This window comes from Corylus avellana, chromosome 7, assembly GCF_965113065.1.
Source record: "Corylus avellana chromosome 7, dhCorAvel1.hap1.2, whole genome shotgun sequence".
In the NCBI taxonomy this organism is placed as follows: domain Eukaryota; kingdom Viridiplantae; phylum Streptophyta; class Magnoliopsida; order Fagales; family Betulaceae; genus Corylus; species Corylus avellana.
Genome location: NC_142496.1, coordinates 448405 through 472822, shown reverse-complemented (window position 1 = coordinate 472822; position 24418 = coordinate 448405). Strand labels below are relative to the sequence as shown.

The 24418-nt window shown below is 36.4% G+C and overlaps 2 protein-coding genes across 3 annotated transcripts; one reads left to right on the top strand and one right to left on the bottom strand.

The window, feature by feature from the left end:
- The first annotated feature begins 1329 nt into the window (after positions 1 to 1329).
- LOC132184318 (exosome complex component RRP41 homolog) lies at positions 1330 to 9487 on the top strand. The gene is made up of 13 exons (XM_088518117.1): positions 1330 to 1434; positions 5228 to 5394; positions 5503 to 5549; positions 5643 to 5703; positions 5822 to 5860; positions 5939 to 6006; positions 6911 to 6989; positions 7077 to 7113; positions 7609 to 7725; positions 7826 to 7911; positions 8578 to 8667; positions 8811 to 8870; positions 8951 to 9487. Exons 2-12 carry the CDS (start codon positions 5341 to 5343, stop codon positions 8856 to 8858), a joined length of 726 nt encoding a protein of 241 aa, XP_088374243.1. The 5' UTR covers positions 1330 to 1434; positions 5228 to 5340; the 3' UTR covers positions 8859 to 8870; positions 8951 to 9487.
- Positions 9488 to 10489: 1002 nt separating this feature from the next.
- On the bottom strand, positions 10490 to 23682 carry LOC132184055 (uncharacterized). 2 transcript variants are annotated; one of them, XM_059597536.2, is made up of 21 exons: positions 23200 to 23682; positions 22982 to 23117; positions 22510 to 22841; positions 22245 to 22326; positions 21839 to 22163; positions 20848 to 20906; positions 20096 to 20185; positions 19316 to 19407; positions 18939 to 19037; positions 18747 to 18824; positions 16924 to 17008; positions 16783 to 16841; positions 16591 to 16660; positions 16337 to 16428; positions 14679 to 14741; positions 14473 to 14539; positions 12687 to 12938; positions 12203 to 12319; positions 11523 to 11675; positions 11214 to 11360; positions 10490 to 10815 (listed from the first exon to the last, which is right to left on the bottom strand). In XM_059597536.2, exons 1-20 carry the CDS (start codon positions 23628 to 23630, stop codon positions 11253 to 11255), a joined length of 2790 nt encoding a protein of 929 aa, XP_059453519.2. In that variant the 5' UTR covers positions 23631 to 23682; the 3' UTR covers positions 10490 to 10815; positions 11214 to 11252. The 2 variants fall into 2 exon arrangements, with proteins under 2 accessions (XP_059453519.2, XP_059453520.2); XM_059597537.2 differs by lacking the exons at positions 10490 to 10815; positions 11214 to 11360 and having other exon boundaries at positions 11587 to 11675; positions 12647 to 12938.
- Between the last annotated feature and the right edge of the window lie 736 nt (positions 23683 to 24418).

Below are 24418 nucleotides of genomic sequence, written 5' to 3'. Positions count from 1 at the left end.
CATTATAATTATATACTTTATTCTTATAAAACATATATGATGTATCACATGATCTTAGATCTAAGATAATATTAATATTAATTGTGAGATAATATGATCATAAAATTTAAGTATGAGTGGTACGACCATTAAATCATATGAATTTATTACTTAGAGTTTGAGTATTACTATTATATTAAATGATTAATAATTAAGTAACTAATGTGTTTCTTATAATTTACACATTATAAATTTATAATCACAATTTATGGTAAATAAAAACTTAACAATTTGAATTTAAATCATATATCATGAATCGTGATAATGAGAACATATAATATAAGTATATAAGTTATAACAATTAACATTGACCCATTACCCATATAAATCAGATAATGATACAATCATATAACCATATAAGTATATAAATGTTTATATATAAGATACAATATATATTAATATTGACATTATATACTTAACCCATATTAAGCATTAACATTTTAACATATTAACTAAATAATACTATATGTAATATAATAATAGTGATTAGTGTGTGTGAGTGTGTGACATAAAGCGTTTTACGTTGTGATTTAAAAAATATTTAATCTAAAATAAGAAGAAGAAAAAATACGAGATTGAAAAAAACACAATTTTTAAAATTGTAATTATTAAAATTGAAATAACAAACTGACCCTAAATAATACTACATAACACAATTTTTATTCATAATTCCTAAATTTTGAATTTTGAATTTCTTATTGAATTTAATAATTTAATTGAATTTGAATTTGATCTATAGTATATAAGTGTAATCGTAGCCGTCCAAAATGTTTTGATGATCTAATAGCCGTTGGATGATATTAATGGATGACGGCTATCAAGGATTTACTAAGAAGAATGTATATGGTGTAACAGAGACACCGTAAGCTTACCTTGTTTGATCTAATCTGACGAGTAATATTAAATGTTGAAAACGTATATATATATGATCTATGGATCATATTAAAGAAGCACACCAGATCTAAGTAGGGACAGTCACGTGGAATAAGCTTTTGGTAAAACGAATCCAACCGTTAATATTTAAAATTTAATTATTTTTCCAAATCCAACGGTTGCAAATTAGAGAACCCAAATTTAACCTAAATCTACCATCTCTGATCTCTATTCTCTCCATTCTCTCGACTCTCCTCTCACTGTCTCCACCATCCTCCTCGCCTGCTATCTCTGTTGCCGCTCGGCCCGCTCCTACCACTCCCCCAGTGCCCCCAACAGCAACCACCAACACCACCGCAGCAACCACACACCTTGACGCCTGGCTGAAGCTGAACGGCTCGTGCCCGGTTTCCAGGAACTTGCCGCTGCCAACCCCGCTGTCCACGCCGCTCTCGGAGGTCGTTTCACTCTCGCAGGCTCGCAGTACGCCGCGGATCGGAGGCGGAGGAGGTGATAAGATTTGCGGGTTTTTCTTTTCTTTTTGGGTTGTTTTTTCTCCGTTTCTTCTTGGGTGGTGGGTGGTTTTTTTTTTAAATAAAAAATAAAAACCACAATGGAAGTTCAGGTTTAATTTTTTATCATTAAAAGGAGCATGATAATGGTATGATTTTAAGAATGTTTTTGATAATCCAAGGAGAATGAAAGTACCTCCCAAAGGAATAATTATTTGTCAAAAATGGACGACATCCTGGGCCCTGGCTAGTTTTAGATGAACAATGATTTTTCTTTTTTGGATGACTAGATGAATGGCTTTTCTGCTTGCCAACTTTTGTTTTTTTGATGAATAAGAGACTTTATAAGCAAACAAACCAATCAACAATAGTAACACCAAATACAAGCCTTTTCCAAAAGGCTGAAAAACTCGACCTCACAGAGGCCTACCCCAACCAGCTAAAAAAACCAGAATCCAGTCTGCAGCTGAGAATACAGACAGCAAACAAAACCAAACCACAAAAAGAAAAAAACCACCAAGCCTCATCAACTGAGACGCCCTCCAAACCACACCATTATTACAACTATTACAAGAATAAATCTGCAGGTAAATTCCACTGAGCAGCTAAAACCAAATTCTCTCTGTTTTTAGAAAACTTGCCCTTCCCTGCAATTGTTGTTCTCACTTCCCAAAGAACTTTCCTCAAAATCTGTTCCTCAGAAATAGGATGACCAGAGTGTTTTAATTCATTTCTAGTGTACCACAAATTGTAAATAACAGATCCTAGCACAAGGCGGCAGAGGAGACCTTTAAGAGTTTTAGTTCCCCATTTGCTGATTTCCTAACTTCAGAACCTCATCCCAGATAATAGGAGAATTGTTTTCATGGCACCGATGCATACAGAACTTCCATATTCTGTAACTGAAGCTACACTCAAAAGACAAATGATCCCTGCTTTCAATTTGATTATGACAGAAGAAACACTTAACCTCACCTTTATATCCCCATTTCATCAACCGATCCCCAGTGAGAAGCCTGTCCTGTACAGCAAGCCATAAAATGAAAGCATGCTTAGGGATAGCATTTGGAAACCACACCATCTTCCACCAACTAACCTCTACCTTCTTTTCTCTAAGAAAATCCCAAGTTTCTGAGCTAACATATGAACCTCCCCTAGAAACAGTCCATGCAGGTTTGTCATAAGGTCCAAACCTTATCTCATGAAGCCTAGCTTGAATCTCCACCAGAGCCTCAGACCTGGCTGGTCTCCAAAACCAGTCACCATTAAGAATGACAGAAGACAACTTAGCTTCCAAACTACTATGAGCATCATAGACAGCTCTATGCCCAAAGACCTCAATTAAAATTCCAGAGGGATGCCAAGAATCCTGCCAGAGGAAAATGTTCTCTCCATTGCCAACCTCAAACTTCAAAATTCTCTTAGCAATCTCCCTCAACTTTAAGATCTTTCTCCAGCTCCAAGAACAATTTTGAGGAATGCTCACACTCCAGAAACTCTTCCTTTTCAACAAATTATCTTTCACCCAAGCTACCCATAAAGAGCCAGATCGAGCAAAGAGACTCCAAACATGTCTGGGCATAGAAGTTTGGTTCCACACCTCCACTCTTTTTAGCCCCAAACCTCCTTCCTTCTTAGGAAAGCACAAAGCATGCCAAGAAACTTTAGCCTTAGCAGGACCTTCACCCTTTCCAGTCCACAGAAATCTATTAAATTTCTGCTCAATAGCCTTGAGGATCTTCTTAGGGAGAATAAAAATGCTAGTCCAATAAACCTGTAGACTATACAGAACTGAAGACAGCAATTGGAGCCTACCTGCATAAGAAATATGTCTAGAAAGCCAGGAATCAATTCTAGCCTCACAATCTGCTGCAGAAAGCCTAGTTGAAATCAAGGGAACCCCAAGATATCTAACTGGTAGATGGCCTTCATTCATTCTCAATTCACCCATCAGCAAATGTTTAACTCTATCTGAAATACCAGAACAGAAGAAAAAACTCTTTGAGGGATTAGCTTTCAGACCAGATAACCCCTCAAATTCAGACAAAGCATCTTTGATGATGTTGATAGAGGTCAAACTGGCTTCAGAAAAAATAAGGTCATCTGCAAAACAAAGATGAGTAAGTTTTTGTTTCAAACATTTAGAATGAAACTTGAAACCTGAACCCCCACCAGTATGATCTGCCATTATTCTAGAGAAAACCTCCATGGCTAAAACAAACAAATAAGGGGATAAGGGATCCCCTTGCCTCAGCCCCTTCTTTCCTTCAAAATAGCCAACTAAAGTTCCATTTAAACAAATAGAAAACCGAGGAGAAGTAATACACTCCTTTATCCAGCTAAGAAACTTCCTTGGGAAACCAAAACAATGAAGGCAGTGAATCAAGAATTCCCAATTTACAGAATCATAGGCCTTCATAAGATCAACTTTCAAAGTGCAACGAGGATCTCTTTTATCTTTATGATAGTTTCTAACAATTTTTATTTTTATCTTTATCAATTTTCTGCTTGCCAACTTTCTGGTATTCTTAGTTGTAATCTTGGTAATATCAGCTCTTGTCGTGAAATATGAAGACCTTGTTGTTTACTGATGCTTTAGGTTGTGATTGCTGAACAAAGATAAGGGCTTGGACTTGAACAAAGATGTCCATATTCAAAATTGGCACAGTTCATGAAGTTTTGTTGTATTACAGCTGCATAAGCTGTGTTAATTCAGCAGTTTTGAGTTTTATTTGCAGTTTCCCTTCTTTATTGTCATCCAATTATAATAACTATGGTCTTGGTTTCAGATCTGTACCAATTGAAAATGGTTTATTGTGACGTTTCTGCAGTCAATTACGTATCAAAAATCTGCAGTCAATTAACTTTTTCTTCAGATCTGTACCAATTGGATGATTTTTGTAATAATCTAATACACTTAAATTACAAAATCACAAAAAAAAAAAAAAAAAAGTCGAGCTCTAGCTTGAACAGGGTTCCAACCCTGTCGAGCTGAGCTCGAGCAGCAAAGTCTGGCTCGACTTGAGCTCGAGCCTGGCCCAAAAATAAACGAGCCGAGCCTGGACAGCCAAAGCTCGCCCAAGCTCGGCTCGTTACACCCCTAAATACAAGAGTCTAGCCCTTGACAGCTCGACGCTGGAATAGTGAAGGCTCTTCTCCTTTTCTACAAATCTGTAAGTTTGCAACACTCTTGACTAAGAGAGACTCCATCCATATCCCTACTAGTGTTTATTCTTAATTTTCCATTCTATTTGATTTGTTTGACACCTTAAACTAGGTTCCATTTTAGATAGGTTTTCGGTCTTAATCAAAATAGGTCGGGAGTCGGAACGGTGAACGGTCGGTGGCTGCTTAGTGTCATCTGAGAATTTGTACTGCTTTTTTTTTTTTTTTTGGCTTGCTGTAACCAAACGGTGTTGTTGTTTTTTTTTTTTTTTTTTTGGGGTTAAAAGACATCTGGTAGAATCTTGGCCATCCAAGCAAAGTACCGCAGATATACGGTGCTTTGCACTACCACAAATTCTAAACTCGTGTTTTTCTATGATTTTGTGTAGATGAGAGATTTTAGGGGCGAGAAGTGTTTTGGGAGCATTTATTTTATTTTAATTTATTAAGCGCGAAGTTTCAACTTCTGATTGAAAGGCACTAAAGGGTGAATTTGTAAATTTGACACGTTTTAACATACTGTGATTTTTCTTTTATGCCCCGTTTGATAGCAACGGCACCGTTTCAGCACAGGGTGTAAGACTGTCTTCTCATTTTTGTTTTTGGGTTGGTTAAGGGTTTTGAACTTTGGCGTGCAGAGTGTTCCGTCGAGTTGCACCGAAACGGCGCTGTGAGGCATTCATTAGTGTCGCTGTCATTCATTGTTGCGTCTCTCACGCTTAGCACACGCTATAGACAGGGTTTTGCAGATATGGAGTACGTGAGCCCTGAAGGCCTTCGCTTAGATGGTCGCCGTCCCATGGAAGTATATATCAAACTATATTCGTTTCTCTAGCTTCATATATTTGTTCACCTGTTCTCTTATGATCTGCTTTTATCTGTTTTTCTTTTCTTGTTTTCTAAATTATTTTAGATGAGGCAAATTCGAGCAGAGATTGGTGCCGTGGCCAAAGCTGACGGGTACGAACCATATTTTTATATATATTAGTAATTCTTCAAATTGATTTCAATTTGTGGTTTCTTAGTTAAATATACTCTGCCTTTCAATTTCAGTTCTGCTGTGTTTGAGATGGGTAACACTAAAGTGATTGCTGCAGTATATGGCCCTAGAGAGGTACCGTTTAAGGCTTTAACATTGAGTCTTTGTTTAAGATGTTTAATTTGCAAGATAAGTACGTTTTCAAGTTATTGCTGTGAAATTTTGATTACTAATGATATATGCTCACTTGCAGGTCCAAAATAGGAGTCAACAAATGAATGACATGGCCCTGGTAACACTCTTCTTTTTATGCTTTTTTCTTTAACTAGTTCTAAATGCATTCGTGATTTTTGTCTTTGTTTGTTTTCAGGTGCGATGCGAGTATAGCATGGCTAATTTTAGTACTGGGGATCGCATGAGAAAACCAAAGGGTGACAGGTACTTCTCTGTTTCTCTTTGGTTCATTCTAAAATTATGGGTCACCTAGTTTCTATACATTGCCATGATTTAATCTGTAGTATTTCCCATGAGGAAATCCACATGATTGCATGTATAATTGACTTAATAGAATAATAGTGTTGTACTATAGTTTTTTATATGCATTGAAAAGTGTCCTTGGAAAATTTTTGCAATTTAGATATAGAGGGTTGTAAAATCTGTATGCTCAGGGAACTGAATTTGGCTGGTTAAAAACAGGCTGGGATAATTTTTGAATGGCTAGATGTGTTCTCTGTTTGTAATTGATGAACCATAACCATGCCAAAGTCTCTTTCATGGTATACATAATTTTGAATTAGTTATGACTTCATTGACTTGTCTCTGGAAGTGGGTTCCTAAACCATGTAGAAGGTTTAGTATAAAAGAAGAGAAATACCTATGTACGTTTGGCTTCACTTGCAAATTAAGCTTTTCGTGAAGTGTGTTTTTTTTTTGCATGCGTGCTCTTATAATTGGGGTGAAGGATGAATTCCCTGTGGCTTAAGTGGGATTAGACAATCTGTGATTCTCACAAGCTTTATCTGCCTTTTTGCATGAATATCATTTTGCTGTCAATAGTAAATGCCAGATTGTGATGCTGCCTTTCAGATTATCTGTTTTCTTTGTGGCACTCTATTGCATTAATAGATGTTCAAATATAAGAACTACATCTCCTTGTAGCCTTGTAATTATAAGAGCATTTTATTAATGAGTATTGACAATTGTCTGTTCCCTCTCCATCGTGGAAAATGATGCTTCTGTGGGTGGTTCTAAGGATTATAAACGCTGCATCACCAAATCAGAGTATAAAATTTGTATGTATGATCTTTTGCTTTCTTATTGATGTAAGTTTCCTTGCACTCAGGCGATCCACAGAGATATCTTTAGTTATTCGCCAGACCATGGAAGCTTGCATATTGACACATTTGATGCCTCGGTCTCAGGTTCTATTGCAGCATATTGGGAACTTTTCCTACATGAGTGTGGTATTGCTAGTTTCTGTTCTGAACGTTTGTTTGCTTATCTTGCAGATAGATATTTTTGTCCAAGTACTCCAAGCGGATGGAGGTAAGTTGAGACTCGACTGTGCACAATTATTATTCTTGGATGGTAATCAGCTCATTTTAAACCCCCCCCCCCCCCCCCCCCCCTTTCTAATTTTTTGCATATGTGATAATGGCTGAGGGAATTTTTACCTGTGGTCTTCTTTTCTTTCTTTTTTTTCCTTTCCTGCTTTCATTTTAGACAAACGAAGGGTTCTAGGAAATCTACTATGTAATATAATAGGTTGAGAATTCAGCACACTTTCTTGTTTTGAGATACATCCTAGTATGTTTTTCTTGCCATTATTAAGCTGTGTTTGGTTAAGGGTTGTGCTGCACAATGTGCCCATAGAGTTGTGGACCTGCAGACATTTATTGTTCATAGAAAGGAAAGTCCAGTAAAGCATATGTGAAAAAGTTGAAGAGCCTCTGAACTGGATGCTAGTCGAACATTTAATCAAGTCCGACCATAAATGTCATGTTGAATTCTATTCTTAATTGGGATTTTTTTTTTTGGCAGGAACTAGATCTGCATGTATCAATGCTGCAACTTTAGCCCTTGCAGATGCTGGGATCCCATTGCGGGATCTTGTTACTTCATGTAGTTCCGGGTACCTTAATAGCACTCCTCTGCTTGGTAAACTTACACGCCTTTTGTTTTTCCCTTGCTTTCTTGGTACATCAAAAGTTTTTGCATTCCAAATTAATTCTTATTAGGAGAATAGTCATGTGAACAGATTTGAACTACGTAGAAGATAGTGCTGGAGGTCCTGATGTCACTGTAGGGTTTCTCCCTAAGTTGGACAAAGTGACCCTTCTTCAGGTTATATCTGAAAGTTTGTTCTCATTTATTCTTCTCTCTACCTCTTATAGGTTTAGAATTCCTTCATGTTTGAAATTTTGGGCTCAGTCAGTGCTTTTGTGGTTTTAAAAAATTTTAAATATGGATTTTAGAACAGCTCAGAGCCTCAGATATAAAGAAATTAAGCTCTTTCTCTCTCTCTCTCTCTCTCTCTCTCTCTCTCTCCACTTTAATTATTTGCATGCACTTCTATTCCTACCCCTGCCCAACAATTGCTGAACTACTTTTGGCCAAGGTTCATCCAAGATCCTTCTCCCAAGGCTGGTTTGGCCTTAGGGATTTTGAATGTTTAGAGCGGGTTGTAATATATCTTGATGGATTATACTATTATCCACATGGCCAAGCTGAGCATTGGGGATTAGGCTTACTTGTTCTGGGTTTTCTGATTAATTGTATTATTGATGTATCTGATACTGTTTTTGCAATGTTTTTGAAACGCAAAACTTGTTACCTCTGCGGTTTTTGATTTTTTTGCAATTTTTGTAAGTGTAAGGTTAAATGGTTCAATTTATACGGTCCATTCTATGCACCTCTATTAATTTGCCATTAAGGATTTTCCTTGTTCAATTTAGATCAAGGTCAAAGATTTCTTTTTGGACCACTCATTTGTTATGTGTTCTTAAGCAGATGGATTCTAAGTTACCAATAGACATTTTTGAAAACGTCATGCAACTTGCAATTGAAGGCTGCAAAGCAGTAGCAAATTACATTCGAGAAGTAAGAACGTTTTCTTGCAGCCAATGATAATGCTGCCTTCTTATTTTTTGATTTAGTTTGAACTTGTTGAGGTATTTCTTCGTTTGTTCTCTTGGTACAGTCATAAGGGGTTTATTGGGATTTTCTATTGGTTTGTTTGGCAGATATTGCTAGAGAATACCAAGCAACTAGAGTATCGTCGGGGTCTATAGTTTATAAACAAGGTAAGAAACTCAAAATTCTTCCTTGATTGTCATTGCAACTAGACATATATGTCTTGCAGGTCCTAAATTTTCAACTGCAGGTATCTCTTCTCACGTTGGTCCTCGGAAACTACATTTTGACCTGATCATCTTTAGGCTTCCATTGCTTCAGTGTGGATTTGTGAATCCCTATATCCAATTAAAAGCAACCATATACATGTTTCAACTCTTAATGGTTCCCTGCATGTGGCGGGGAATGTGGCAAAGCATGTATGAAATCCAAGGAGAATGAAAGTACCTCCCAAAGGAATAATTATTTGTCAAAAATGGACGACATCCTGGGCCCTGGCTCGTTTTAGATGAACAATGATTTTTCTTTTTGGGATGACTAGATGAATGGCTTTTCTGCTTGCCAACTTTCTGGTATTCTAAGTTGTAATCTTGGTAATATCAGCTCTTGTCGTGAAATATGAAGACCTTGTTGTTTACTGATGGTTTAGGTTGTGATTGCTGAACAAAGATAAGGGTTTGGACTTGAACAAAGATGTCCATATTCAAAATTGGCACAGTTCATGAAGTTTTGTTGTATTACAGCTGGATAAGCTGTGTTAATTCAGCAGTTTTGAGTTTTATTTGCAGTTTCCCTTCTTTATTGTCATCCAATTCTAATAATTATGGTCTTGGTTTCAGATCTGTACCAATTGAAAATGGTTTATTGTGACGTTTCTGCAGTCAATTAGCTTTTTCTTCGGATCTGTACAAATTGGATGATTTTTGTAATAATCTAATACACTTTAATCACAAAATAAAAAAATAAAAAACAAAACAAAACAAAACAAAAAGTCGAGCCCAGGCTCGAGCCCGAGCAAAATAGATGAGCTCGAGCTTGAACAGGGTTCCAACCCTGTCGAGCCGAGCTCGAGCAGCAAAGTCGGGCTCGACTCGAGTTCGAGCTCAACCCTGGCCCAAAAATAAACGAGCCGAGCCTGGACAGCCAAAGCTCGCCCAAGCTTGGCTCGTTTACACCCTTACTCATGGTGAAGACTTTGTTTAGATTGGGGGAGTCTTAGATCAGCTTCCTAACCTTTGCTATTTGCTTTTACCACGCCTTTTCTTAATGAACAAAAACCGTGGAGTTCCAATTTGTGATGAATAACAAGTGCTAAGAATAAAAACTACTTTCATTTCCCTTCTAATTCTCTTATCTTATTAATTAAATTTAAATTTAAATTTAAATTAGAGTACCGGCCCAAGTTCCCACTTTTATTCTTTTTCTTTTTCAACTTATTCTAATTTAAAAAATTTTAAAATTAAAAGAAGGTCAAGGGAGGGATTAATCAGACTTTCATTATCTCTAATTTTCTTCACCCCTTCCCATTTCAATAACCGTATCAAATTTTTTGCGTAGCAATAAGTACCTTTAATTCTAATTTTACCAAGTCTTAAACTATACATCTTAGTTTAATAAATTGCAAGCTAGAGTTTTGTATCATTTTTGAGGAAGAAAATGGTACAATTTCCAAATATGACAGCATTGATCAGTTGATTTTTTTGCTAGCGATTGGTAGTTTAAGAGAGTTGAGTGTGACGGGTTATAGTTTGTGAAAATGTGTAAATGAGTGATAGTTGAGAGGGTTAAAGGTAACTAATAACCCTTATAATAATCAATCTAGGTCAATCATTCAATGAGAAGTGAACTTAGCTATGGTGAATAAGGAATTTGGCTAATATTACAAAATTTGGTGTGATACACATTCAATTGATATGGATTTGGAGGGTAAAAAAAACTCAATGCTATATATATATATATATAGAGAGAGAGAGAGAGAGAGAGAGAGAGAGGCCCAATCATGATCGTAAATATTTCTTCTTTTTTGTGCTAACAAATATGATATCCCCGTGACCGTCCAATCCAAACTGTCCAGAAAGAAGGCTGCATGTTCTACTTGTATTATTGACTACATCCCTGCAAAAAAAAAAAAAAAAAAAAAAAAAAGAAAAAGAGAGCAAAGTTCACAATCAGGAAAGGATACATCACCTGTATATCGACCATGCATGTAATGTTGAGATTTCTTTACCTTAAACTTGATATATCAAACAGTCCACGTCATATTTTTAGATCACAAACAAGAAAAAAATTCTTTAAAATAATTAAAAAAAAGAAAGCCGAGAAGCACAATGAACTTGAAGCAACATCTTCTGTTATCTTTTAATTGTCAGGATTTGTCATGGTAACTACTGAAAATAATTAAACACAAAGATAAGCACCTGTGCAGAAGGAACTAGGTGCCCAGAATCCATGATATTCATGCTTGTAACTTAAGACAATACTATTAACTGAAATGTTGTTAGCGTACGTCTTACCTTGTCTTTATAATGCAATAAAATTTTCGAGGGACTTCATCAGATAGGATTTTGCATGGGCACAGAAGTGGATTGGAGCTTCATCTTCACTTCATCAAGGCAATCCTGGAGATTTCTAAATTCTTGTGTGTCTGAGAAGCTCTCCGCCTGAGATTTTGTAAGCGTCTTACAAAATTAATGTCACGCAAAAATGATACGCTAACACATAAGCTAAGATATCTACAGCTCCAAACTCAATTAAGTTAAAGGAAAAACTCAATAAGTGTTCCAGGGTAAGCTTTTCTCGGACTCAAAATTTAAAAAGCTTGCCTGTTTAATTATGTTTTTTAGATGCATCTCAGCTGCACGTAGTTCTCGATGGCTACCAGTAGATGAAGAAATTTCCATGTACACCTGGCAAAGTTCCAAGGAGGCTTGTGCGAAACTTTTAAAACGATCTCTATCTTTCCATAAATCAGATCCCTGAGAGAGAGAGAGAGAGAGCCACTTCATTATCTAACAGTAAATCTTTGTGATGCACAGCTTTCTCAACTAAAATTAAATCTGTTTCCGAGAACAGCAACTATAGCTAGAATAATATCCACCAGGACCACCACCAACCAAAGAAAAAACAATAGTGAGCTACTTGGGCAATCAACAAGGCTTCATAGACAGAAGAAGAGTTCTGGGAACAAAAATTCTTGTTACGAGCCAGAGATTAGGCCAAATCTCCTCCACACATACATCCTTAAACATTAGCAAGCTAAGAAAAAAGCTCTACTGGGACAATCTCTGGTCCACCGTGAAAGCCAAACCCTCTTTTCTTTGCAACAGACTCCCACGAAATGATGCTACAGGTCTTCTCCTACAGGATAATTCTATTGTGCTACAGGTGAATGATGATGCATACTTGAGAATATATGACAGAAAAAGAAAGTGGATTGCATTAAGGCAATCATTCAAAATAACATGGGCAGAAAAACAGATGTACTAGACATTGACAGTGATACCTGGTATGATCTAACTTGCTTTAAGAGGGCTTCAGAGCACATTGTCAGATCTCCTTTGATTTTGTGCCACCTTGCATATAAGCCCCAGATATCTGCTCCGCCCAGACTTCGAACTATCTGTATTAGAAAGATAAATACTCAAATATGAAATATGTAACAATATGATATATCTAACATGCCTATGTGTGGCACTATAAGTAAATTCATTCAAAAGATGCCAAGGGAGAGCCATGGCACAGAGGCACACAGATCAATAGTCGCAAACACCAATACATATTGATTTAAGCATGGGCAATGATTAATGACCAAGCGTGGACAGACTTGACTCAAGAATGGTCAAATATGTATCATGTGCCCACATATACAGAAGGAAAAGGAGGGGGGAGATAAAAAAAAACCTATAATGTAAGACAGTAGAAACATAGACGAGAGAGAGAGAGTTACATGTCAAAAGCAAAACAATGATCATGAAGGATTTGCATACCCGCTGTAGCACTTTTCCAAGAAACTCCACCAAGTACTCAGTTTCATGCGACCTTCCCATGCCAGACTCTGCATATGTTGACTCATTAAGACAATCTTGATCAGAAGAACTATCCTCATTCGTCATCACATGAGATCCGGGCTGATTAGGTGAAGCTCTGTTTTCCACCTCTATCGTAATTCTCTTTAATAATTCAGCATCAATTCTTTTATTATTAGTCATGTCCAAAACCTTTTGTATAGCTTCCAGAGCCTAAAAGAATCATGGAAACGAATAACAACAAGGGTCAAATAGAATGACGCCACCATAAAAAGTTAAAATAAATTTATGACCCAACATGAACTTTTACATGTATTAACCATGCAAAGAAAAATTAAATGTGAAAAAATGCCCAATAATTGAGAGCCCTAATCTAGTAATCCAATAGAAAAAAGTGTATTGAAGAAGAAACATTTAATCATTATCCATCATGTCAGATGTATACATAATAGCATTTTATATCCTTCTAAAGACTACTTAAATCCTTTTCAAAATTCAAGCAAACTTTTTTTTTTTATGTCGGGAAACCTCTCCAAGGCAGGGCCCTTCAGACCCACCCCCTACAGAGTAAACCCCGGTCCCGTGCACCGCACCCTCTGGAGTTTTCTTACACGAAACTGGTTAAATCGTTGGCTTTTCACCAGGGAGTGTGGCCCCAAGAGATTATTTGCACCCATAAGGTGTTGAACCTTGGACCTTGAAAAGAGCAAACCTTAAAGACCAAGGCATCCACCACTTGGGCCAACCCCTTGGGGTTATTCAAGCAGACTGTAAAGAATTGCAGCTATTTTAGTTCTAAAATTGGTTTAAATTAAAATTCTCATAAGGCACCAAGACTTAGTCTTATAGCTAATGTAGTAAGTAAGAAATAGTTAAGACATACACTGCTAGCATTTTTATTTTTTATTTTTTTTTGGGACGAATGCACTGCCAGCATGCTTTTTGGAATTAGCATGCAGCTGCAGCATGGAAATGTTGTTGCTATTACTTTTCCACCCACCCCCACACACATGCGGCACGTAATCATAATTGTTGTTGATATTACTTCCCCCCCACACACACAGAGCAACTGTTGCTATATAAGCTTAATTAAATACAGCCCAGTTCAAACCCGTAACTCCCAAACCTTGTCTAATTGTCTTATGGGGACATCTCAAGCAGAGTGGAAGAAATTATTTGTAAGAGTACTATGACATTTAATATTTAGCACATGCAACGAAAAAGAGCTTGAGCTAAGCTGTGAGGATAAACACATGATCAGTTTTGTATGTTTAGTATAGCAAACTGTGGTGTGCAAACTGCAAACCAACATCCATTGTATAAAAACCTGAGAAAGTGTTTCCTGTTGTGAACTCCTCATATGAAGCACATAAAGCCTCCAAAGAAAGGCTTAGGAGAAGACTTTGTCTTGCCCTACGTGGTGGCAGGAATCAGCTTGATGCAATTTAGAAGATGATTTTGTCTTGCCTTACGTGGTGCCTTTAGAGGAAAGAAACAATCGACGCTTTGAGGAACATAAGAGGACTTTGGTGAAATTAAAGGCTTTATTCCTTAAGACTTTTTTTTATTGGGCTGCAGCTTTTGGTTTTAATATTTCGAACTTTCATTTTTTTTAGATCTTTTTTCTGCTGTCTCTTGTATACTTTTTGTGTATTTGGGTTGCGCCATTGCACTTTCCAATGAATTTACAATTACTTATAAAAAATATTAAACCAGACGCCTTACTTAGCAAAAAGAAAGCACTTACCTGACCAATATTGCCCACATCCACTGCAACATGACCATAGTTCTCCCACAATTGCCAACTCTCTCGCCTGTCACCAAATCATGTTTGGTTACTACATAACATACCTTTGGAAATACAGCAATTGACAATGTTATGTGTGTGTGTGGGCATTGTGTACAAGTACGTGCATAGAAATGAGATTCTAATTATGGGAAGAAAGACCAAACTTGAACTTTAGGGCTTCTTTAAATGCTATGAAAGCCTCTTTGCTCCTCTTCTTGATCATATGCCTGCATAATTGCTAACTTGCATATAATTTATCCAACAACAAAAAAGTGTGCATATAATTTACTAATACTAATGGAAGAATTAAGTGAAATAAATATCCAAAATATTAAATGACACATCAATCACAAATGACTTTTAATAATGAAAAAAAAAATCATAAATGGCTCGAAATTATTCTTCATTAATGGTTCGAAACATAGCCCTTGATGCATAATGTTGTTACTAGGGAGGCTAATTAACATGTAAAAGTTTTACATAAAAATGAGGTAGGCTGTATTTCAAGGTAAAAAGTTGCATATAATAATTCATCCACAGTATTTCAACCAAAAAAAAGTTCAGACTATAGTTCCAAAATGAGAAGAGTTCACCATGAGGGCAAGATATCAAAGTAGAAAAAATAAAACAAATAAACGAATGGCACCAAAGCACTGAAACAACAATCTTTCCTAGCTCCCTCCATTCAAAGCCTTGAGACAAATAGTTCCCTGATCCTAGCATTCACATTTCCTTCACATCTCTGCAAACCCTAATGAAGCCCTTACAGAATCAACTCCCATAAGACTCAAACATAGCGTTCCAAACTATATTCCTTACTGGACTTGAAACATATAGTTCCACACCAAATAAACCCAAAGAATTACTTTCCTACGAAAATAATGCCATAAAGACAACCATGCCAAAATGAGATTGAGAGATATTCCAACTGACATATGTTAAACATGAATGATTTCAATCTAACAGAAGGTAAATAATGCTATAAGACAACCATGCCAAAATGAGATTTTGAGAGATATTCCAACTGACACATGTTAAACATGAATGATTTCAATCTAACAGAAGGTATACTTTGGAAAAACTAATATCGAACTCATAAGTTTAGTGGTGAGGATATAAAAGAGAATACAGTGCTTAATATAAAATATCCCCTCTTAGCAGCTTTCAACAATTCAGATTTGCTACAAAAATAATAATTCTCTTGAAACAAAGTCAAAGATATAGCAAACAAATATGAGGAAGCACACCCCTCCACAACATGCACACACAAAAGAAAAAGGCAAGTTGCCTTTGTCTCCCTTGAGGTGTTGTTGATATTACAACTCCCCACTGTTTTTTGAGAGATTAGAACAATCCCCATCCCTGTTTCATAAGCTATACCAAAGAATAGCTAATATACTGTTCTTTTAAGTGAAATAAGACAAAAATAGAGAAGTTCTGTTATCATCTTTCGATTACAAAATCCTCTTCAATAAGGGCCATGTCGGACACCAGCGGAGGGTATTGTCCTTATGGCATTGACCCTTTTGTTGTGGAGGAGGCCATTGTAAAATTACTTATCAATGGCCTTGCGCCCCTCTGCGCTTTTGATATATAAACATTCAAAAAATATATATTTGAAAGGAGGCGGTCATGGTGATTGCCAAAAAAAAAATCTCTAATTGAGAGAAGGAAAACGTGTGCAAAAGTTTAAGTCTATATAAAACTTAATATTAACCCTTTTTTATGAATATAAATATTAACATATATTGAGATGAGAAAACAAAAACAGTATATATCAGAATGCACAGAAAGCAAGATGACTAAAGCAAAGAGAACATACAAACAAGCAATATTATTCCAAGCCTCCCCGTTTTCAGGATCAAGCTGAACAGCACGAGTAAACCCATCCAGAGCCTTTTCCACATCTCTAGCCTGTAACAATTCTTCAGCAATAGTTTCAGAAATTTCTGATAAATTTAATAATACAATTCAATGACCTCTCTCGTTTTGATGGAACCTACAAAATGCACATATATTTGGGTGCAAAACCCCAACTAATAGAGAATTAACCCAAATGTAGATCATATAAATTACCTTCAAAGCAGCAGCCCCAAGGGCGAACCAGCCATCCGGATACAAAGAATTCAGGGCCATTGCAGACTCCCTGAGCATGAGTACAAGGAAATCGTTGTAAACCCAAACCCATCATGAACTATACATATTATCATCAATACTAAAGGACTAACAACAGAAACAATATACTAGAAGGCATTTAAGCAAACTGACCAGAGGATTTTAGATGTTTCATAGTCCCCTCTATTGTATGCACTACGAGCAAGAGCCCGCTGACAAGTAGATTCAATAGTATTAACAAAAAATCCATATAAAAGCACACTGATGAAAAATTGATAATAAGAAAGGAATCACCTTAGCTCTAGCTGACCTATTTTTTGAAACTTCCAGGGCTTTTTCATAGCAAGCATCACTATTTGTAACATCACCCAATGAACACCTAGAAAACAGATTTAGAGCCAGTGAAATAGATTGTGGAAACCAAAATGTTAGCTATCTCATAAAAAGTTTTCCAAGCGTACTAACAGTTTAAAAGAAAAGCTAAGCAGATCATCACTCACATGCATAGGTTCATGCAGACAACGACAGTGAAGATAAATAACAGGAAATAGAGCTTCAAGACAAACAAACACAAAGCAAACTGCAAATGTCACCCTAGTGAGTACCATTTTACGAAAAACTACAAGCTTATAGAAGTTACTTGAAGTACAAGTACAATTTGTTTTGACCAAACTATATAAGATTCTATCATAAACAAATGGTGTTTGCCAAAAACATGAACGTGTTTCAGCATGCTAACAAAGAGGGAAGACCTATGAGCCATAAAACGGAAATTAGTAGTGTATATATATATATAATGAAAAACTCTATTGAAAGCGTAAGGCGCCCCTAAGTATATAGACCGTATACATAAGGAGTTCCAACAAGCCCGAAACCCAAAAATAGCAAAAACACCCACAACCCAACCCACCCAAAAAGCCCACAAGACAACAAAACCCAAAGCCCTCATACTCTAACAAGCGTGAGCCTTGCATTTCCTACGCCTAGATGATGCTCCCTTCGCATCATCAGTAGAAAATATGCAACTTCAAAGGCAAACTTTATGTCAATTTCCACGATTAATTGCTGGGAGTCCAGCTATGAGTTAAGGATTCAGGGAGGAGGCTTTGGGTAATGGTAGTCATACTAACTATAAGATCATCTTTGCTGCAAACTTTATATTGATTATTCATTACTTTCAATGGAGACAATTAAAGGATTTGTTATAAGTTATAAAAATCATTTTTTTTTTGATAAGTATAAGTTATAAAAACCCTTATAACATAAACCCTAGTCCCTATATCCCAACTAATAATCGAGAAATTCAAAAGCTATAGTGATGTGTTGTGTAACTTCCTATAGTAAGAAGCATGTGAAAATAACTTGTCAGGCACTACAAGTCTAGGAATTAAAATCTAAAATACACAAATACATGCAAATGTACATGTAGTCAAATAGTATAGAACTTAAAATAATTGATCCAATAATCAAACAAAGATACTTGTAAGGTTTGATGGGAAACATAGGATATGCTGCCACCACCACATGAACACTGTTGAGCTAGTAATTAGACATCAAGGCCTTCTGGCAATTTCTTGGCTACTTCAGTTATTTCCATTTTAGTCATCTAATATACATTATTTCATAATTTAACATGAAAAGTATATGTATATATTAAAAATACAAGAATAAGATGTCAACTGAGTAATAATCGCCAAGTCATAGGCTGCAGTACAACATTATCATATCAAGTTAACACATGGCATGTAGTTTATGATTTGAGTAGTCATGCGAATATCATAACATTTATTATTGATACAACAAGCTTCTAAAAATAAGCTAGCATAACCAGGTACGATATTATTATTAGAAAAATAACCGACAAATATCAATCTACAGATCAATAATCTTCCTTTTTAACATTTTCCTAGTAATAAACTTAGTTCATTACAGTCAAAACAAGTTGGAAAAATCTCATCATTGAGTTCTTTAGTTGTCCATTTAAATTAAGATTGATATCAAATTAAATCTTCCATAAGAATATGTCAGTTGAACTTTTGCAGTTTGATTGCACTAGGTGAGATAAGTTAACTCAACTAAAAAGAGAAAGAAAATAAAAGAACAAGTAACTCACGTACCATAACCTGGGGTCATTTGGCACTTCAGATAGCCGTTTCTTGATGAGTTCAACCGCTGCTGCTTTCTTCTCCAATAGGCTATTTTACATATTGTATCACACATGAGACTCCCAGCAACAAAGGATCAAAAGCAAATAATAAAAAATATATTAAGGAAATTGACTTGGATACTGGTGTCAAGTATCAACATACCGGTAGCAATATATTACATTATCCCATAACTCTAAGTCCTCAAAAATTTTAACTGCCTCTCCAATCAAACCAAAGCGCACTAAAAGTTCACCGTACTCCCTAAAATTAAAGGGGGAAAAAACAAATAGAAAAAAACAAGAGGAGTTATGTATGCATACAACTCTGACAAGAAGGGAGTTTTTTTTTTTTGATAAGTAACTCTGACAAGAAGGGAGTTGTCAGTATGAAACATTATATGGAAGAATAGGAGATGATAGCTCATATCAATAGCTAAACAAAGTAAATGTTGGGGACAAAACTCAAGTACAGCATTTAAAGACTTTTTTTTTTTTTTGGATAACTACAGCATTTAAAGACAATGAAAAGTGATTTCGTACTTTCGCAAGGCAGGAATAGTAGGGATATAAACTCCAAAACAAAAAGGAAGTCGTTGTGCTACTCCTGGAGAAGGCTCACAGACAGTCTCAACCTGAAACCGTTCAAAGTATTTTTTTGTGAGATGCTGTTGTGATACTACAATATGACAAATAAATTAGGACTATTTACATACTGGAGCAAAAAATAAGAGAATAAAGTCCCAAAAATACAAACAGCATTATCCATGCTGCCATTTTTCAAAAACAAAAAAACAAGGCATATCGAATACATAGGAATGAAACTTTCAATAGATCCAATATCATATTTATGGGCCCCCGTGCTTAGCTCAGGTAGCATCAAGTGGGTTGGAGTGGGTAGATTTTCGGTTCGAACATAGCTGAGCACAAAGTGTATGCATACAATTCTACAAACATATGTACTTGAACACGTTTGCATCTGGGTGTTGGTCTTCAATATTTCCCTCAACCAAGGAAATGTAAACTTGCACAACAAACCCACAAATTCAGAGGGATGACTACAGTTAAAAATGGGAAGGAAAAGGCATTTAGTTGGAAAAACAAATTTATATAAGTAATCGAGATATAATTAAAAGCATTAGAGGCAAAAAGAACAAGAAAATCAAGGTAACTAATCACCACAGGAGAAAGATAAGCAGCTGTTCAATGATACAAAGTGTTGGAAAACATATAACAAAAATAGGGAAAAAGGACATACAACCAAAACAACTGGATATCTTTAAGAAGGTCAAGTAGTCATGGTAACAGTGAGGCACCTCATACCAATTTATCCATCATCATCAAAGCACGCTCCCTTGTGCGACTACGAGCTGACTCCCATCGAATACGTAAGATGTCACAGAGACACCTTATCTGAGGAGAAAAAAGATTTTTTACAACTCACATAGGAATCAAAAATCAATAGATATACGATATCAATTGTAAGAAAATTTTGGTTCACTAAAGGACTCTAAAGCCCATAAAGTTGAGTGCTATGGGAATCATTATACGATACATCCATATATGGAGTATCAAATAGATTAATTGAACTAGCAAGTCCCATCACCTCCGATTGCTCAAACCCCAAAAGTATAAGAAAGTCCTAACTAATTAATAACAAATCTTGACTAATTTCTCACCTTTGTATACTTGAATCTAGTACCCATCATAATGGCTTATCTATGTAAAAGAAAATCCTCATTCTTATTTAAGTACAATGACTTTTATAATGATTTACATGATTTTCTAGTATAACAACTTTTATCATGTTTCTCCTTTAGTGATCAGTTATTATGATTTTCTTGTTTTTTTTGTCCCTACTACCTAGGCGACTTCTCTTGTAAACTTCATGTGTACATGGAGCGCCTTACGCTTTTAATCATATCCCGATCAATTATTAAAAAAAAAAAAGAAAGTGCAATGACTTTTATTATGACATTCAACATTTCACACTAACCGTTGAAGTAAGAAAAGGTCCAGTCAGAAAAATATAAAATGCAGTTAGTAATTACATGGTGCAATAATTATCTACTTACAATAAAACATGATGATTGCTGAGAATCAATTGCCTCTATGTATGGAGCCATATCCCATCCTGAAACAGAAATTGGGCTGTTGAATGACCAAAGAGGGGGACCTTAACTCAGAAATTCACTTCAGAACATAATTAAAATAAGAACAATGTGAAAGGGACTCTAGTAAAGAAATCCTTGCTCTACTGATGATAAACGAACATGTTGAGACTATGATAGAAGCAGAAACTATTTTGCGGACTGATTTGGAGCATTGCAGTGATGGCGAACTTTAACTGCTTGGCCCATGGAAACAACTTTGATGTAGATCTCTAAGCAAGAAATGCAGCAGTGTGTCTCATTTTTTACAGTAACTTCAGATCTTTTTAATTCTCAACTGTCTTTCATTTTTACTTTTTTAACTTTAATATTCCCTCTTCTTGGGATCTCATCTCTTGGGGTCCGCTTGATAAATGGTTTTGGCACAACACCATTCATCTCACTTTCTCATTTTTTCAACATTCTCTTACTTTTTACATCACATCAATTATTTTTTATTACTATTCAAATAAAAAAATCACTACAAAACAAATTTTTTTTCATTTTTCCGCACCAAATATTCTTACTTTTTCACTTTTCAAAAAAAACATTCTTACTTTTTTTCACATCAATCAATTTTTGCTACAGTATCGAACCGAAACCGAAACGAAATCGTTTACCAAACAAACCCTTGATAAGCTTGTTCAATTAATCATTTGTTTTCCAATTAAGAGGGGAAAAAGCGGGGTTGGTGGCCGTACTGAATTGTGAGAAACTAAAGGGCAAGTGATTTATTAACAATTTTAGCAAAATCTAAGCCCTTCTGGTGGTTATTAATTCAATCTTACACTATCAAATATATGAATAATAAGGAAATGATATAGCTTGCATTTTGAAATGGCTTCTTCTGCATTAATCAACATGAAAACAAAGATGAGGCTCATATTACTACCAAAAGTTTGTGTCAAGAACTCACTTTGCATTTCATCATTCCGACTACTCTTCTCAATAAGAAGGCATTGGGCCAAAATTGCTGCCTGTTGGATTCCCCTCAAAGGAGCCACAGAATGACCAACATTTTGAATTCCTTTTGATCTTGCTCCTTCATTATTATTCACTAACAATTTTGGGGCCATCAATATGTCAGAGACTTCTGAGGTCTCATCTTGATGTAGATGTGAATTATCTTCTCCAATACTAGAATTGTGTGCCTGGAGGCCAGAGCTTTCTAAGGAGCATTTATCACCAGAGTTTGATGAGCTGGTGTTTGCAACAAGTACCATTTGTGCCTTAGGTTCTACCTATATCCAAGAATAATCAGGAAAGCTACGAAGAAATACATCTTCAACAAACTCACAATTTATGTACTGCAAATGTTTTACCTGATGTACAGCACGGAAGCCAAGGATCCCAGTAACAGAAAGCTCAAGCCCAGCTGCCACTTCAGCTGACTCAAAATGTTGCCTGATACGACACAGGTAAGATAAGCTGGAGTAATCAAAAACCGAGACCCCGTTTCAACATTAAACAGAGATTTTCAAATAAAAATCAATATGACTACGGTTCTTAGGCTTTTTTTTCCTCATTAAAACCAACGTGACCACAAACAAGTTGATTAGATAAAATAGCTTCCCCATGATAACCCACCTGCAAGAATCAACTCTTCCATAGGTGTATTCCATCATTCCAGCTTCTAAATGAACCATTGAGATGATTGTTGAAGCCTCCCCATCACATAAACTAGAACCAAAATAACTTGTTACTTTTTCCAAAGTGTCAAAACACTGTAGAGTCTCACCCATATAGACGTGCAGTAGATCAAACAAAGAAGAGGATCGCTCATCCAAAATTCTTTGTTGAAGAAATACGATTCTAGCAAGCCACCACGCGATGCTACCAATCTTGTATGTGGAAGACACACTTCCTCCAAATAACGTGTCTCTTGTCCTCATGAGCAACATCTTAGCAAACACTATATACTACATTACAATCAAAAGGACTTGTTTCAGCTTCCAATATAACAACAACAACAGCAACAACAACAATTGACAAATAAACAACATAAACAGTAATGATAAATAACTTTAACTGTTTTAGGATAGTGATTTTTAGTAGTTACCTGGAGAATAGAAAACTTGCCAAGCAAGTCAGAGCCAGCAGCCATTAGCTGATTACGCGCCCAATTCTCCCATTCCACCATTTCTGTATCTCCTTCCAATGCCACTGGACATTTCGGCATTATTGCCTTCAAGGGCCTACAAAACAATTCAATATCCAGTTAACCTCAAAAGAAAAAAAGAAAAAGATTATTGTGCTGTGACTCGGGGACTGACTAACCCAGTCACGTTGCACTGAGTGAACCCGAGGAACGCGGCAACGGCGACGCACATAACGAGGACCACCCTACAGGCCCTGTCCTCGTCGTCGAATTCGGATTCATTTCCCTGTGAAATGAACGACTCCACGCGGTCGAGCGACTCGGAGTATACTCGGTCGGCGCACTCGGCAGAGTCAATGTGCGAGTTACCGGCGAGTTGGACTACGAGTCTGGCGGCGTCGGAGGAGAGGGCGCGGAGGTAGTCGCCGGCCTCGATTGAAGCGAGGATGTCGCTGATAAGTGCATGGAGAAGTGGAGTTTGATCGGACGGCGGATGGGCTGGTTGGTTTGGCGGGGAATCGGACGGTGAGCAAGCGAGGGTGCAACGCAGGAGACGGAGCTCGTACCCGCGGAGGAGCAGCGCCGATTCGGCTTCGGGTTGCTCCGACATGTCGAGTCGTGGGTTTAGGTTTCGGGGTTTAAGTTCCTCTGTGTTCTGGGGGTTTAAGCCTTCAGGAGAAGTATCCCAAACAGCAATGCATAAAGCCATATGATGTGGTAGAAAGAGTGGGCTTTAATAAGCCCATTACAACAAGATTGGCCCTTGGGCCAAGAAAAAAAAGCCCTTATAAGTTGACAATTGAGAGCATCACCCATGATGGACCCTATAAAACTGATTTGGGTCCAATTAGGCTTGAGCATCCTGTTTAGCCATTAGCATTCAATCACAAAGGGATTTTTAAGAGCACTAGCATCTAACTCCTTAAATTTTATTTTCTTTTTTAAATGTAAGAAACATTCTTAAAGAGTTGATGCAAGACTCTCTCGGTGTTCTCTAAACCAAGAAAAAATCTAATGCTAGGGTAGCAAAAGAGGCTTTCTCTTTTCCTTAACATTTATTTAAAAGAATATTTAAATTGGATAGAGAAATTATAAGAAAAATTATTGTGAAATTTATTTGAGTATAAAAGTAAAAAATAGTTTTATTCTCTAAATTTAAAGAAATTTGCTGCTAGTGTTCTAAATTTAAGGAAAATCTAATAAAAGCTAATGTTAGCGCTTAAGTTACTCTTCAAATTATTAACAATTTGCGCGGCTGCGCCACAAGTGTGAGAGACCTCATATGAGACTTACTTATTATAGCAAGTCATTGAACAACCCAAAACGTTTTTGGATTACGGATTCCATAAGGGCTCTAACAATCTAGACAACAAATTGTTGAAGACCTCAATTTCACTA